The 15,482-nt window shown below is 40.3% G+C and overlaps 3 protein-coding genes across 3 annotated transcripts in view; 1 reads left to right on the forward strand and 2 right to left on the reverse strand.

Annotated features, from left to right (window-relative positions):
• Positions 1–8,357, reverse strand: part of LOC145452896 (uncharacterized) — a 172,899-nt gene extending 164,542 nt beyond the window's left edge. The window contains exons 1-4 of the mRNA XM_080331023.1: positions 8,216–8,357; positions 5,796–6,154; positions 4,826–4,941; positions 2,424–2,583 (exon numbers count right to left, since the gene is read on the reverse strand). Of these exons, the coding sequence (XP_080187149.1) occupies positions 2,424–2,583; positions 4,826–4,853 (188 nt within the window). The 5' untranslated portion in view covers positions 4,854–4,941; positions 5,796–6,154; positions 8,216–8,357. The remainder of the gene's footprint in view (positions 1–2,423; positions 2,584–4,825; positions 4,942–5,795; positions 6,155–8,215) is intronic.
• LOC145452693 (C-type lectin domain family 12 member B-like) lies at positions 5,747–8,276 on the reverse strand. The gene is made up of 3 exons (XM_080330859.1): positions 8,216–8,276; positions 6,010–6,154; positions 5,747–5,909 (listed from the first exon to the last, which is right to left on the reverse strand). Exons 1-3 carry the CDS (start codon positions 8,274–8,276, stop codon positions 5,747–5,749), a joined length of 369 nt encoding a protein of 122 aa, XP_080186985.1.
• Positions 8,358–12,832: 4,475 nt separating the features above from the next.
• The window catches only part of LOC145452899 (uncharacterized), a 268,123-nt gene continuing 265,473 nt past the window's right edge, over positions 12,833–15,482 (forward strand). Inside the window, exon 1 of the mRNA XM_080331028.1 lies at positions 12,833–12,855. The gene's annotated coding sequence lies outside the window, so the exon portion shown is untranslated. The remainder of the gene's footprint in view (positions 12,856–15,482) is intronic.

Genomic DNA, 15,482 nt, shown 5'->3' on the forward strand with positions numbered 1-15,482 from the left:
TTTAACGTTATTAAACTGTCATGAATTCTCAAGTTAGATTGAGCTAAAGAGCAGAACACACATAATCGCGAGTTTATTTGCTCGTACCACATACTCGCGGGACAGAAAATGGGAAAACGAAAAAAAAAATTGGAGCAACGTATCATAAGGTAGCGAGCTTCAATGCGCCTAATTTCCTTGATCATTTGGATCTTATTTTCCAAGACAAAGGCAAGAACCTCAACCCAAACAAGTGGGGTTTTCACCCTTTCGGCATACTGGAGCCTCATAGACCTTTTTGTCAGCTCTCAAAATCGATTCTTTTCCAGCAAGCATTTTTTACTCGCGAAAAAATACGGTTTATGTTGGAAGGGTTATAGAGAAATAGTTAAAATCAAAACGAGCGAAAATATAGTGGCCTTTTTAACAAGACACTTAATAGCTCAAGATAGGCCTACATAGTAGCCAATTTATCGCACATTTGATCAAATAAATGTTGCATTTTCACGTTCTTTTTGTATAACAATATTCGGCTAGTTTGTGCGAATGAAATTTATTTTACAAAAAAAGTGCGAATGAAGCTCAAAAAGGTTGAAAAGCACTGCCGTAAGACATACAGCTTGATAGATTCGATTTTGCTCCGCAGAGGGTGCTCACTTCTCATCTGCTCAAGCTAAACCGGTAGAGTTCGGAGTATTACAAAGTTTATAGTACCACGGCGGTATGAACACGAAGTAGGCAAACTTTACCTATGGATCAGCTAGCTTAGGGGGATCACCAATATGTTATATATAGGCCTATGCCTTTACGATCTAGACTTGGCCTGAGATCATCAGTCCAAGAATATGAAAGCGTGTCTAAGCCTAAATTGTGGAGTTCGCATTACAAACAGGCAATTGCACTGGTCAGTAGATAAGCTGCCCAGTGACTTAATAATTCGAAGCGATGGAAGATAAATATTCATGGGACGTAAGACACTAATGTGCTTTCACTAATTTTATTTATAGCAGTCTCTAATCCTTGGTCAGATGTACACGAGTGAACAACACTTGTTTTAGGTGCGCTAATTGTTATAGTTGAAGAAACGCTTAATTCTGATGTTAACCAACATAAATGCGTAACAAAATTCCAATATTTTGCATTCAAATATGCCAAATGTCTACACTGGCATCAGCTACTATTACCTACATCCCTACAAGTTCCATATACAATATCCATTATCCATACACGGTGGATGTTGCCGAGCAAGTGAGCAACTGATACCGATTGAACTCTTTTTTTCCATGCGGTGACGTAATCCTCTCGCGCGGAAATATTATCTGAAACTTTGCATCGTACACGCATCGGGAGCGTTCCTCACTTGTGATCTAGAATTGCTTCCAAACGACAAAATTTGCGGGCTCACTGTACTTAATATCGTGTTTATTTGAATTATTCCACGTCGGAAAAAAGTGAGAAACATAGTCAATTTTCATTCGCACTCATCCGGATTTTTCATTCGCACCATTCGCACCACGCTCGCCATTCGCACTGAATTTCTTTTCATTCGCACCAGTGCGAACCGTCACACAGGTTGAAAAGCACTGAACTAGGGCAAGCTTTAGTTGCACCTGAAATCGTGAGAAAGTGGCACTTGATTTTAACAAACGTTGCAGTAAAAAATAGTATCTATATTTTTTAGAATTACTAGGGTATTAGGTACTCGGAAGATTTCGCCATATAACTCAACAGTCTAAAATTTGCAGGCCATATGCTTGTTCCATTTCTTTCATTGCTATTCAATCGATCATGCATAAACATTTAATGTTCCTTAGGTTTGAAACCTACATGACAGCATTTGTCGAATTTGATGCTTTCCCATTTCAAAAGCAGCCCGAAAAGACCGCCGAAAATTACCTTTTTGTCGGTAGTCTACGCAGCAAGAGAATTATGCGATGCGGAATTAATTTTGCATAAAAAGTAAAACAGGAAAGCAATTACCTATTAAAAGTCAAATACCATACCCCTAATTTCCTAGGTATGCAAACTTGACCCAAGACGTTGCAGCAAAACTCAGTGTTGGCGACTTGAACAAAATAAATCGCATAGGTGAAATCTACTTGAGAACACCGGAAAAGTAGTAAAAATCCGCATGTATGTGTTATCTCAAAAACCTGGTAGAACAGAAATAATGCCAGATTCGGGTTTATTGTTCCGGGGTATAATCGACGCGAAGAATTCCCGATGCAAAATTCGTGTAAACCAGTTTTATCATAGTTATAGGGGACAAGGTATCAAGGATAATCCAGAATGGCCTACGACGCACGTCTGGTGCAGATATCAATTCCTTAAAAGGCCTACAAAGAGTTACATCGAGTCGTAATACTCGAGAATGAAGCTACTTCATTGACAATGTCGGAATATTGTTGCACAAACTTGCTCCACCCACTAACTCAATCACTCACTTTAGGCGTTCGCGAATTAAATCATCCGTTCCCTCGTCGTAAATTTCAACCAGTCTTTCTCCTGAATCGGCACACGCGCCCTCGGCCTGGAGATAACTAAGTTTGGGATGACGATGGATCGTGAATATGTGATCTTCACGTTTAATAGTGACTGGGAGCACTGTAAAATGTCAACAAATCGGTAATTTTTGTAGCTATGTATTACAAATCGCGGATTAGTAGCACGTATTGTGATTTATGTTTGACTATAAGCCAGTAATTTGATATTACAACTGTTATATACAATTTACAGGCATGTGAACTTCTTAGAAAATATCCACAAATGTCTATCACAAGTACAGTGCAAGATACATCTCATTATATGTTATGCTTTCTGCACTAGTTTGCGAAAATTTTCTTTCAGGTTTTCAGAAGCGGCCTTTGGCGGCTTAGACACAATTATTATTTGTTAGCCCTGAGATACAAAAAGTGTTAATAACTATTCATGGAAACAAACAACAACTGTCTATTATATTTAGTCTGATCTCCATTGGTTAATGAGAGGCGCAAGAAGGCCAACTTGGGGCCGCGGTTGGATGACATAGTTAGTATTACTAATACACATTTACAGTGGCGCTTATCGCCTGTTTAGGTCTTGTGCGCCGCGACAGTACATTTCCTAAGGTTCAGTGTCTCTTCCTTCAATAACGTGGACGACTTGTCGCTTCCACGCGAACTCCCACTTTTCATTCTTTCTCGGTATCGTGCATCCACTTTAAGGTCACTGCTGCCGACTTTCGAGCTCGGCTCACTCTTATTCTGGGCTTTTTCAAGACACTGCATTAACAGCGAGGTCGGTGATGAGAAGCCCAAGATAAACCTCCGAGACATAACTGATATAAATTGTCTGTGCGAAGAGGTTGAAAAAATGCCAGCAGAAAACTATCATAAATTAATTCGAGCTGACTTGAGGCACCAAACGTATGAAGTCGGTTGAAATGTCTCGACCTGTTGGTGAAACATTATTATGAGATAATGATGCAATTGTTAGTTAAATCTATCATGACATCATTCGCGGATATGCTGTGCTAGGTGTAGTACTCCAGTAGCCTACGTTTCAAATGATATGTCCTGAAAAGGGAATAAAGGCCGATCACTTGAAGGGGCAGTGCGCTATAAAAATGATGTATGTTTTCTCAATTTGAAGCACGGATCGAAAAGAAAATTTGGCCGTAGGCATTTTCTTCAGAAATCCACCGCGATGGGAGCTCCAAATAAATGAATTTTGGATAAGCCAAGTTCCGCTCCAGCTACCACGTTTCTTAACCCGTTGCGAAATTTCTGGTGCGCTTTCTTCACCGTCGCGCTGGCTCGTAGCGGCCTCCATATTGTAGCTTCATTTCTTTATATAGTACGTGAAGAACACATGATGTGTCACTCACTTTGCTTCCACAATCCAAATGATACAACAGCACGGAATCTCAATGCCACTTGCAATATATGTATGTATTTGTATATTCACTATACTGGTACGTGAAGAACACATGATGTGTCACTCACTTTGCTTCCACAATCCAAATGATACAACAGCACGGAATCTCAATGCCACTTGCAATATATGTATGTATTTGTATATTCACTATACTGGTCGAGGCTAGGTTGTAAGCTCCAGGTACTGTACTGCGCCATGGTAAGGTGTTATGATCTGACATTAGCCAAGATTGAATAATGAACATGAACATTCTGAAGGACACATTCAAGTTCACTATAAATATTCGCAACAGGCCCCTACAGGGTATTATCCGAATGAATTCACAGCCACCGAAATACGTTCTTGGCCAGTGGGTATGGTCGCAGTATACTTTATCCGTCACTGTAACACAAAACCACAGTTCCTATCTCATATACCCCCTTGAACAGTCGCTTAGTCATAGAAAGTGATATCAGAATACCATGACAGGGACCAAGTTCACTGTGCTGTTTGTGCCCACAGCCAAAGCTCAAAGTTCAGTTGCGATGAGCTCACACTCGCAATGAAAAGAGTGCGTATTCACACCCAAAGGATCGAAAAGGTTGGAATACGAAAACCGAACCTATAAGTTATTTTCCGCGGTCATAAATCCTATACGTGCCTTCGTGCTTGCCTTCCTTCGTTCCTATACGGCCTGCATAATTTGGATTAAAATGTTGTCCTAAATTTATACCGCGGTTCAATTATAAGGTTTTTTCAGGTTTCGTGTGCCATGGGTGCATATTCACATTCGTATGTCGGGGGTGGTGCACAGGGGGAAATACACACTTTTTACGCTACAAGTGCACCAAATCATTATATGGCTATCATCTATCATAGCTGCATTATTTCGACTATATATTCGAAAACCTTTCAAGTTTGATACAGGTAAACTATACTTTTCAATACCCACCTTTTTGACAAATAAATTTGAGCTGCATTGAGCAGGGAACGTCTCCCCATTTGCCTCTACTATTTACGTATACACAGTCTTCACTATTTTCATAGTTGTCTGGTTGTATCCCCCACCTGGGAAAGTTAAGTATATAGTCGGTCAGTAAATGCAAATTCCGACTCGGGAAAAAGAATATTCCAGAATACTGGAAACCAGTTTAAAGACATCTGCTTTGGCGAAGAAGTTGGTCAAACAACAGTGAACTACGCGGGAACTTGAAGAACCGAAGTTAATAAATTCAAACTTGCATTTGGACGTGTTATCATAAAACCAAACTTGGTATGTAAGAATTGATCAACTATTCCCAAGGTGCATGTTGGATCAAAGTGTAGCGGATAGCGTGTAGCGGGTAGCGTGTAGCGGATGTCAAAAAATCGCGTGAAAACGGACAAGTGACGGAGATGAGCTCGTGGTACATTTCAGAGTCATATGAGTGCTGCGCTTTCTTTGCGCCATTACTATGAGCTTACTGGTGGCTATAGTTGTGTAATGCAATGTGTTTCGAATCGATTGCAAGTTCCCGTCAAAATGAGGTCGAATTTCGGATACGTAGTAAAGTGCAGTACGCTCGTCTCAGATTCTAATTTCCACCAGACCCAAATACAATGTGTTTTACAAAATTCGAGATCGTAAATCGGATACCAATAGAATAAGCAACGAACAACGACAAGGATGCGAATTACCATAGTCTCGAGCATCATATAAGATCAACAACAGCAACAACAATATTTTATCTGCTAATAGCCCTGAGAGACATAATTTATTTTTTTTTAAATTATTCGGATCATCTTTAAGATATTATATTTCCATTCGTATATCAACTGTGAATCGGGCTATGTGTCTGATGCGCATCTGTGCCATTTAAGGGCATTCGCATTCCTACTTGATTGTAAACGTTTGTATCGACAGGCAGACAACGGATACTGACCAGTTAAAATACGAGCAGGAACTGCCGTCCTGCCATATCCAATGTCCTTCCTGTTTTTCATCGGACGCTCCGATCCACAGTAGATTTTCCTTATCGGACAGTGGAGGTGGAAAACTGGGCAAGAATTTTTAGATTGGATTTGGGAGACTAAGTAATTGCGCATTACAATATTACAGACAAATTTGGGTAGAATGGACATTAAGAAACAACTCACTTGTCGACGATTATATCGGTAATTGCTGTGGAATTCACTTTTACAAGCTCCGCGTCAAAATTTACGCAATCAGCTTTTGCATTTTCCCATGTCTTTTCCTCGTCTCGGAATATGAATTGGTAGCGATCAGAGTAGATATTTTCATCTATAAAGAAGGCACACTGTAGAAATATACGGTGCAATACGTGTCTTTTGCATTGCAAATACTTATGACTAACAGAGGTGGACGAGGTTTTAGAATTGAAGGTTATAGATTTACGAAATTGCCTGATTTTTCTGATTAGCTTAGCAGTCACGACTTTTGCGATACATTGCATATCATTAAGATATAAAGGTCGAATCTCGAATGTCGAATAAGTTTAAATTTTTGTCTCTTGCCACAGAAGATACTCTTGAGGTACATAACATTATTATACAATTGAACTATATATTCGAAATGCATCACAACACGTATACACTAAGTAGGAATAAGAAGTGATTGTGACGTCAAATCGGGAACAGCGTTTGATGCTCTGCTTTCACGCGCATCTCCGACAAGTTGGCTATATACAGAAATATCATGCCATTACCAAAAGCTGGAGGATGTGAGCCTTTTACGCTCGTGGTTTACCAGTGACCCGTGCGAGGTCGCACAATTTTCAAAGTTCTCGGATATGAAGGAACGCATCTGGCTATATCGTAAAGTTACCATACGTCCTCTTTTAAGAGGATTTGTCCTCTATTTTTGACTTTTTTGAAAGCGTCCCCGGGGGACGCACTTTCATCCTCTTTTTTGAAATTTTGTCCTATTTTTCAAGTATTTTGGTCCAATTTACGGCCAAATTCTAGGGATGGTGTGAACCTCTGAAAGGTTCAGGTTCCTGTGAACGCGAACCGTTTTAAAAGGTTCTGTGTGAACACGAACGTGAACCTCATGACGTCACGTGACGTCATATTGCTAATTCCAACCCTATCTTTCAATAAAGTGATAGCCTATATTAATGTACACGATACCTAGTGACGACTTGAGCCACATAATGCAACAATTCTTAAGTAATTATTGGCGTTTTAAACGTCGCTAAATGTATCAACTGAGGCAATCAAAGGATATAATACTTCCATAAAATCAATATCTTTCGTCGCTTTGTCGAAAATTTCGACGAGGATTTTCCAGAGAATATACGGTGTCTGAGTATTGCTACATTGATATTGAGCAGAGTGTAAATGGGTTTCTATACTTGCTACCGATATTACCTCATTAAGAAGTTATACAACAGTAGCCAACTCCTCAATCGCACGGATTCGGTTTTAATGATGCAATAAAGATATGAAGTCAAGATTGAACTCTACGCCTTCTCGAATTTTTACATCAGAAAACGATATCAATCTTATCGATTGGTTGAATAAGCATTCTTCGCTGAATATATATTTCGCTCGTGATGTTGTGTGATTGCGGGTCAAGCTCACAGCAGAAAGTCACTAAATATTCACAAACGAAAAGCTGGATATTTCGAGCAAACTTTTGTTACAGAGCAAGTAAAACTTTTGAGATTGCGAAGGTGCATGCTCGTTTAGTGTTGATTTTTACTGCTGCCAGCGCCATGCATTGAGTGGCCCGCAGTTGAAATGCAATAAATTTGAACCAAAGATGTTATAATGAAGTGAAAATTGCAATATATGAAAAAGGTTCACAGTCCAGAGCCTACCGAGGTTCTGTTGTGAACGCGAACCTCTAAATTTCCGAGGTTCACACACAGAACACGAACGTGAACCTCACGTTCACACCATCCCTACCAAATTCGTCTAAGATACCCTAAATCAGCATCGAAGTACGCTTCGGCGGGTATTTCGGGACCTGAGCCGAAAAGTTGACCTATTTTTAATCAACGAGCTGATAATGTGAAGAAAAAACTGTATTTCGGGCACTGAACCAGAAAGTTTACTTTTTTTTAGTCAACCGACCACGAAGTATGGAAGAATTTACCATGCATGTCTGAAAATTCAGAAAAAGTGTCCTCTTTTCAGATTTCCATAATAATAACCCTATTATATCGCAGCTTAGGCATATGTAAGGGTGTGTACTTCAGTGTGCATAAGTTTGGAACGCATCGCGTGTTTGTGTATACCTACTACTGTCTACATGTGATACGTCAACATTCAGGAAAGTATACGCTATAGGACGAGACTATCATGGATGGATAAATATCACTCTTACAGGCTTACTCACCTTTGGTCTGAGCGAAATTAATCGCAAGAGACGATATTATGAGAAGTGATGGCAAATTCATCGCGTCGATGTCTCTTTTTATCCTTTCGAAATTGTCGAAAGTTGCTTCAATTTAGCATAGTCAAATACCGTGTCTAGATGAGGAAAAGGGGATATTTCCATATAGGTTGGTTCCAAACCCTGAGGGATTTCGTATCTCGTGAACTATATGCCCTTCGAATGTCATATTTTCGCCACGAATATGAACCAAGGGTCGAGGTATGATTCGCATGCCACGCATGTCTCCTTTGATGGTGACGTATGGCTCTGAGAGAAATGGATATTGGTGATTGCGAATTAAAGCCATGGTAACTTTTTGTGTGGTTTTTCTTTATAGCAGCGCCTCCACGGTAAAGTACTGGTTTGGTGGTATCGTGACCATGAGTTAAGGACGATGTATGCTGCTGAGGCGGTACTTGCTAAGATGATGTAGTGGTTGGAAAGCGCTGCATTACTTGACCATGAGTTTTTATTTGGAAGTTTCTGTCTCACAGCAGTAATTTGAGTTGATTAAAGAGTGTGAACTATGTCAGGGAGAGTTGTCTCATCGCGACCGGCCAATGTAAGTTTTAAATTGAGTAGTGTCCAAGGGATTTAATTCAAGGTGTTTTTCGTGAAATCACATTTATTTACTGTTACATTATATATCAGATCTTTCCTTGCGGCAAACTAGACGTCGGGTAGGCCTACCTAAACGGTGTCGTAGTTATTTACAATTCACCTTATATTATCAGTGAAATGATGTGTAGTATTGAGCCAACACTGTAGCTCGCCCGAGACTCATTTCCGACTTTGTTGATTGATAACACAGGTCGTCATCCCTAATTTTCTTACGGTGCTAACTGCTATCTGCTAACTCGCACGCGTGTTATAATTATAATTATTCTCCACGCTGTATGACTTATGTACTGCCACCTGTTATCGCTATAGAGACTGATTGTGATCGGATAAAGTAAAAGTAGGCTACTTAAGGACTTTGTCACAGACCACCGCTGTAATCAATATATCTTTATCTCTATATACAGGGTTGCCATACCGTCCTTATTTCTAAGATTTGTCCTTATTTTGAAGGTCCACGTCTTAGAAAACTCGACTGTCCTTATTTCTAAGAAATGTCCTTGTTTTCGACTTGCGTCCTTATTTTGTCTTATTTTCAACCACTACAGAACTTCGATCGTTTTCCTCTGGTATTTGTGTTGCATAATATTCATAAATTATGCTTTTGTGTCGAGATTTTATGACATCATAAAGGAAAGGAACTCTCTTGGTGTACACACCATAAGATTAGACTTCTAAATGATGAGATAGCTCGGGCCGTGAGTGGTTTCGTCTGTACCAAGTTACCACGGCGGACGTCATTTTAGCAGTAAACAGCAGTACCAGGTTCCTGCTGTTTGGTCTACAGCAGAATAAGCTCAAGGTGTGGGGAAGGCAGCACTTCTTGCGTAGTGAAAAAAGGCGCAGTGCAGTCGACACATTGGTTAAAAAGTAGTAAAGCCAATAATCATTGATATATTTTGCACTTGCGCACATAGTTTTAGCTACTAATAAATCTAAATCTGATTAGTAACAATGAGCAGGCGTAAAAACGTTTTTCGTGACGATTATGAGAGAGGATTCAAAGATATCTAACAAAGTTTGAATGGCGAGTGTTTCGCACATAGCAATATCTGCAATTGTGACATCGACCTGAGGCCATAGAAAAGACCGCTATTTCAACTCACATTGATACCCAAAAACACAAGAAGTCGAGCTAGTCGATAATAATTATTCCACAAGTCGATCAGCACCAACGACAACAGACGACAAGGCAGCTGCTGCAGGGGGTAGCCTACCTGGGCATTCCATACTGTCAAACTCCAGCAATCATTCCTCACCAACGATTGCACATCGCAATTGTTCAAAACAATATTCCCCGATTCCAACATCGCAAATAAGTTTTATTCGGCCAGGACCAAGACTACAAGCATTGTTACTCAAGATCTTGCTCCATACGCTCAAAAATGTTTTTGTCTAAACATGGTGTAGGCCTACGGCCTTTTCTCATCTTGGTTGACGCCTCTAATCACAACGAGGTGGAGAAGTTTGGTTTATCACCCTATGGGGGGGTGAGGGGTGGAGGCAAGACCAACGTTTTTTATGGGGGCTGCGAAGTGCTGTTTCGGCCCTGAGTAAAGGTAAACCTATCTGAGCTCTCGTGAGATTCATGAACCACTTTATAATAACAAGGAGTTGCTGGAGCAGATTGTTTGTGGCGAAAAGTATGGAATGTGATATGCCACGGCTCGTATAAATACAAAGTCTGTTCAAAAACGTTTTTTCATGCTAATCTAATTTTTCGACTGTCCTTATTTTTGGGTCCATGTCGATGACAACCCTGTCTATATATATTATCTCAAAACATGATTTGATAAAAAGGAAATAACAGCAAATCTAATTCAGCGCTCCTAAATTAGGAATAGAAGACCACAACGCAATCTAGAGCAAAACCCGTGTTGATCAGTGAATATAGGATGTGCTTTTTATATAACGATTGAACTTTAGTCGTAGCAAGAATTACTAAGGAAATTACTATTACCAGAGCAAAGAAAAACAATACTGAACATGAACACTTGAATATTCTGTGAAAAGTGAATCTCACCGCTACGCAGACTAAATTGGTTGAAGATGCCAAGTGTTGTAATATCTAATCAGTTTTTAACGCATGAGGTATGTCGTACTAGATGAATTCCTTGTAGTTTAGTTGAGGTTATCATATGTCCTATTTTATGGGGAGTTGCTCTCTTTTCTCAATAAATTGAAATTGTCCCAGCAGGATGCCTAAATGTTCTCTTTTTGGGAATTTGTCTTTTTTCCCCGAATAAGTGTTAAAACGCCAACAAAAACTGGACTCCGCTGCAGCAAATACCAGAAGTGGCAAGACGACCAACGAAGTATACGGCACGACAGGTATTTTCGGAGAAGAGATGGGAATGGTGACCTTTTATAGTCAACACAGTACTATTGGTCGGAAATTTTTTAGAAATAACTAGTATTCTTTTCCGGTACTAGAGCTGTCACATTTCTTGAAAATTATCCTTTATCGGATCTCAAAATATGGTCATCCTACTTTTGAAGGTATAAATTCCATTTCTTGCCACCAATACTGCAGTTTTATCGCGCCGTCATTGTGATTGATATTTTATTTCACTTTCATTCTTCGCTTCAAGCTCTTAGCCCAGTAGCACTTACAGTTTAAATCATCTTAAACAACCTTTGCGACTGTCTCGTAGTCTCTTTTTTGAATCTACCTGCCTCAAACCTTGCCTGCGCCAGTTGTGTTTCGGTGGAGTTCGAAAAGAAACATAAATTGGAGGTTGGCGAATTTCATCTCAAAATGGCTATTAACTTCTTCCGAAAACTTTCTACACAAATAATAAACTGTCGAAGCCGCACTTCCAACTAGCATACTCACTGATGGATTATACCTAGAACATGCCGTTATGGTTTAACGAACTTGTTGATCACCTTGATCTACTATCGATATGAAATTGACTTGAGCATCTATTGAACTAGATGGTACACACATTTATGTATTTTCCAAGTATACGACTTCTGGGCTATTCACTATATGTTACAATGGTTACAACATTCAATACCATGCCTTTCGCAACATACGAAGCACGCTTCCGCACAACGCTTCTCCGTCGTTTGTTTTAGAGATCATTCTTCATTTACTATATACTTACATCTTGGAATTAATCGCCATCCAATTGTTTGCTACGCCCGATCAACTTGTGTGATATATTCTCATCGCTAAAAAAGGATTAAGCAAAACTTCCTGTAATTCATCTAAATAGTGCTGCGTACAAAACTTATATTACGCAACTATTCCATTCCTAACATCGAAGACAATGATTCTCAATTGAACAAAGAATACTCCGCAGTCAGCAAATGGAATATTGGTATGGTAAATGAATATACCATATTGTATCAATGACACCAGCGGTTCAGCGACCAGAGCGATTAATGATCTTATGTATAGTTGGACTTTTTTGGCTCGTGCTCCAGCATCCGACCATCGCCAAGCATATTCACATCAAGATTACCGGACCACAATCTGACATATGGACCTCGCCTATACCGACAAATGCCGCATCAATTTTCATCGCCTCCATTTATGTTATTCTTTCTAAAATCCCATTTGCATGCCATCTATTTACATGCTCTAGGTCAGGGGCTTTTAACCGGTTGGTCATAATAGTATTTTGAGTTGGTCCACAGAGCTATTTCGAAAATTCTAGAGTAATAGTTAAAGTTTATTTATTACAATTAATATTATTCCCAGAAAACATATTTCCATGTTTTCCGATTACGGGTAGGATACATCAAGCTTTCTATTTTGTCCTATATTTCCAAGTCTAATGTGAGAGGTGGACAGAATGCGACTTGGTTACGCCTATGATGACAATCATCCACCAACACCAATGAACACCAATCTCGATTATATAATAACAGAAAGTTAATGCTGGGGTAACTAAGTATTCGCCCAGTAAAGTTGGACAAAAGTGTTTTCGGTGTAGACATACGGTACTACAGTTGGAGTATTTGGTTGTATTAAGGTGTGCTCGCTGAATCCTTATTGGAATCGCGCTACCTTTAAGGCAAGCTCGCTGAATCCCTTAGGGAATCGCGCTGCCTTTAAAAAACCAGTACCCAATCTCTGTCCGCACCAATTGGGATCTGACGCCGCTTTGACGGTCCAGTATCCCACCAGGCACAAGTAGGTGGCGGCGGGACAAGTGGTCCGCAGGCGCCCCCAGCCAAAGCCTACTTGTGCCAACTGTTTGAACCTTTTACCAGATGCAAAAGGAAGAAAACAGGAATCAACCGAGATGGGTGCTCTTGTGTCCTACGACACGAAGGGGCCCTATTACGGCGCTTGTGAAGGACTGTGTGAGAGACCACAGTCTGTAGCAAGCGCTTCACCCCGGGGGGAGGTTTACTGCGGTTCCTCCAGACCCCTAAAAAAAAAAAAAAAAAAAAAAAAATACTACAGTAGGGCATGGTAATGTAACATCAAAATAGCCATAATTGCAATGCATGATCAATTATAACTATTAATTTCCGATGCAGTATTGCTATTATCAAAGCATCATAGATGCAATCCAACAATTGCAATGAATGAAGAGACGTTATTCACTGTTCAACAGTTCATTAACGCCATTGGTCATTCTTGAATATCTAGATATATCTGCCAAGAACTAACTCTATGCTTGGAAAGGTTTGTGACCCATGTTGTACAGTATGCTGTCTTTCTCGAAGGCAGAGCAATTGATTTTTCATTTGAGTGTGAAATCCACAATTACCCCGCGGTTCGCGTGTTCCACTAAAGCAGGGGCGGGCAAACTTTTGAGCCAGCGGGTCGCATTCAACATCTAAATCCATTCGCGGGCCGCACTATATAAAATTGGGATTATAAACCAAAGCGCAATGTTGCTGGTATTTGATAATATAGTGAGGACATGGATATAATATATATGCCTATTTAATACAAACCAAACATTGCTTTGATGATATCGTACCCGCGTCGGAAACAGTGGCGGGATTTCATAGGCTGGTCGACTTCAATAACCAATTTTATATAGGTTTGGAGATAAAAGTCGTTTGTCCCGATTCTTAGAACAGGATTGAAATTTGAATCTGTGAGCAGCGATCTGTTCAAAGATTTACTAATTCCACTTTCGGTTCAGTTCCAGGACACACAATGCCGACAAGTATCATAACCATGTTAGCTTCTAAAACGCTTCAGTGTAGATAAAATATAAATACCGCAATCCTACGCATAACGAATTTACGCGCGAATCGTTGTTTTATAAGCACATAACTGTAATAATTAAAACCAGAGTGGGCAATCTGAAATCAGCACACTCGTGATCCGAATTATGTCAATCTGGTTTTGGATTTCTGTGATGTTTAGCAGTTGAAACCTTTTAAACTGCGGGGGCTGACGCACCAGAAATTAAACATAAAATATAATGTAGAAAGTATATACCTCGGAACAGTGGTTATCAAACTTTTTAAACCACGGTGAAAGATATCGCGCCGTCCTTATCGTCATAGCATAAAACGCAACTAGGATGCTAGCAAACCTAATGGATAGTTTCATAGCATGGAGTTTACGACTGTGGTTGGGAGATTTTCAAGAATGAAATTCAGACTAAATACGAATCGGAAGGAAATCGCGCGGACCGCGAAAAAAATTTCAGTCCAGCTCAGCTTCGCGCCCCTTTCAGATGCTTTCACGCCTGCAAGTGGGGCGCACCCCCAGTTTGAGAACCACTGCTTTAGAATTATCATGGTGATACATACTAAGAAAAAGTTCAACCAAGTCGCTGCATTAATTCGACTTTTAGCTCGCATTTTATCACTAGTTTTAATTAGTTTCTTTAGACTCTCGCGGGCCGCACAGAACGGTGCTGCGGGCCGCATGCGGCCCGCGGTCTGTAGTTTGCCCACCCCTGCACTAAAGCGTGCAATCTTTATTTTAAAGACGTGTGCGGATTGCGGAACACTGGGCTGTAAGTTCATCTCAGCCACACACCCCAGTCTTCTTGTCATGACGAGCTTGGGCCGCCGCTGATCACGCGGTGCGTGGCGTCTGTCATCGCTGCAAATTGCTGGACAGTGGACATTTACCATTTTTGAGATTAGGGATGGTGTGAACCTCTGAAAGGTTCAGGTTCGTGTGAACGCGAACCTTTTTGAAAGGTTCTGTGTGAACACGAACGTGAACCTCGTGACGTCACGTGACGTCATATTGCTAATTCCAACCCTATGTTTCAATGAAGTGATAGCCTATGCCCTATATTAATGTACACGATACCTAGCGAAGATTCGGTCCACATAATGCCACAATGCTGAAGTAGGCCTACATATCGGCGTTTTAAGCGTCGCTAAATGTATCAACCGCGGTAATCAAAGGATATAATAATTGCATATAAAATCAGTACATTCCGTTGCTTTGCCAACAATTTCGACGAGGACTTACCGAGGAATATAAGCTTACGCCTTAACGGTCTTAGCCAGACCGGACAATGTGTTCGGAGTCTGAGTATTGCTACATTGATATTGAGCAGAGTGTACAACGGGTTTCTATACTCGCTACCGATAACACAAACAACAAGAAGTTATGCAGCAGTAGCAAGCACCTTAATCGCACGGATTTGGATTTAATGATATAGTAAAG

The sequence above is a fragment of the Botryllus schlosseri genome, chromosome 12 (genome assembly GCF_051294905.1).
Source record: "Botryllus schlosseri isolate E-star chromosome 12, Bs_hap1, whole genome shotgun sequence".
Taxonomy (NCBI): domain Eukaryota; kingdom Metazoa; phylum Chordata; class Ascidiacea; order Stolidobranchia; family Styelidae; genus Botryllus; species Botryllus schlosseri.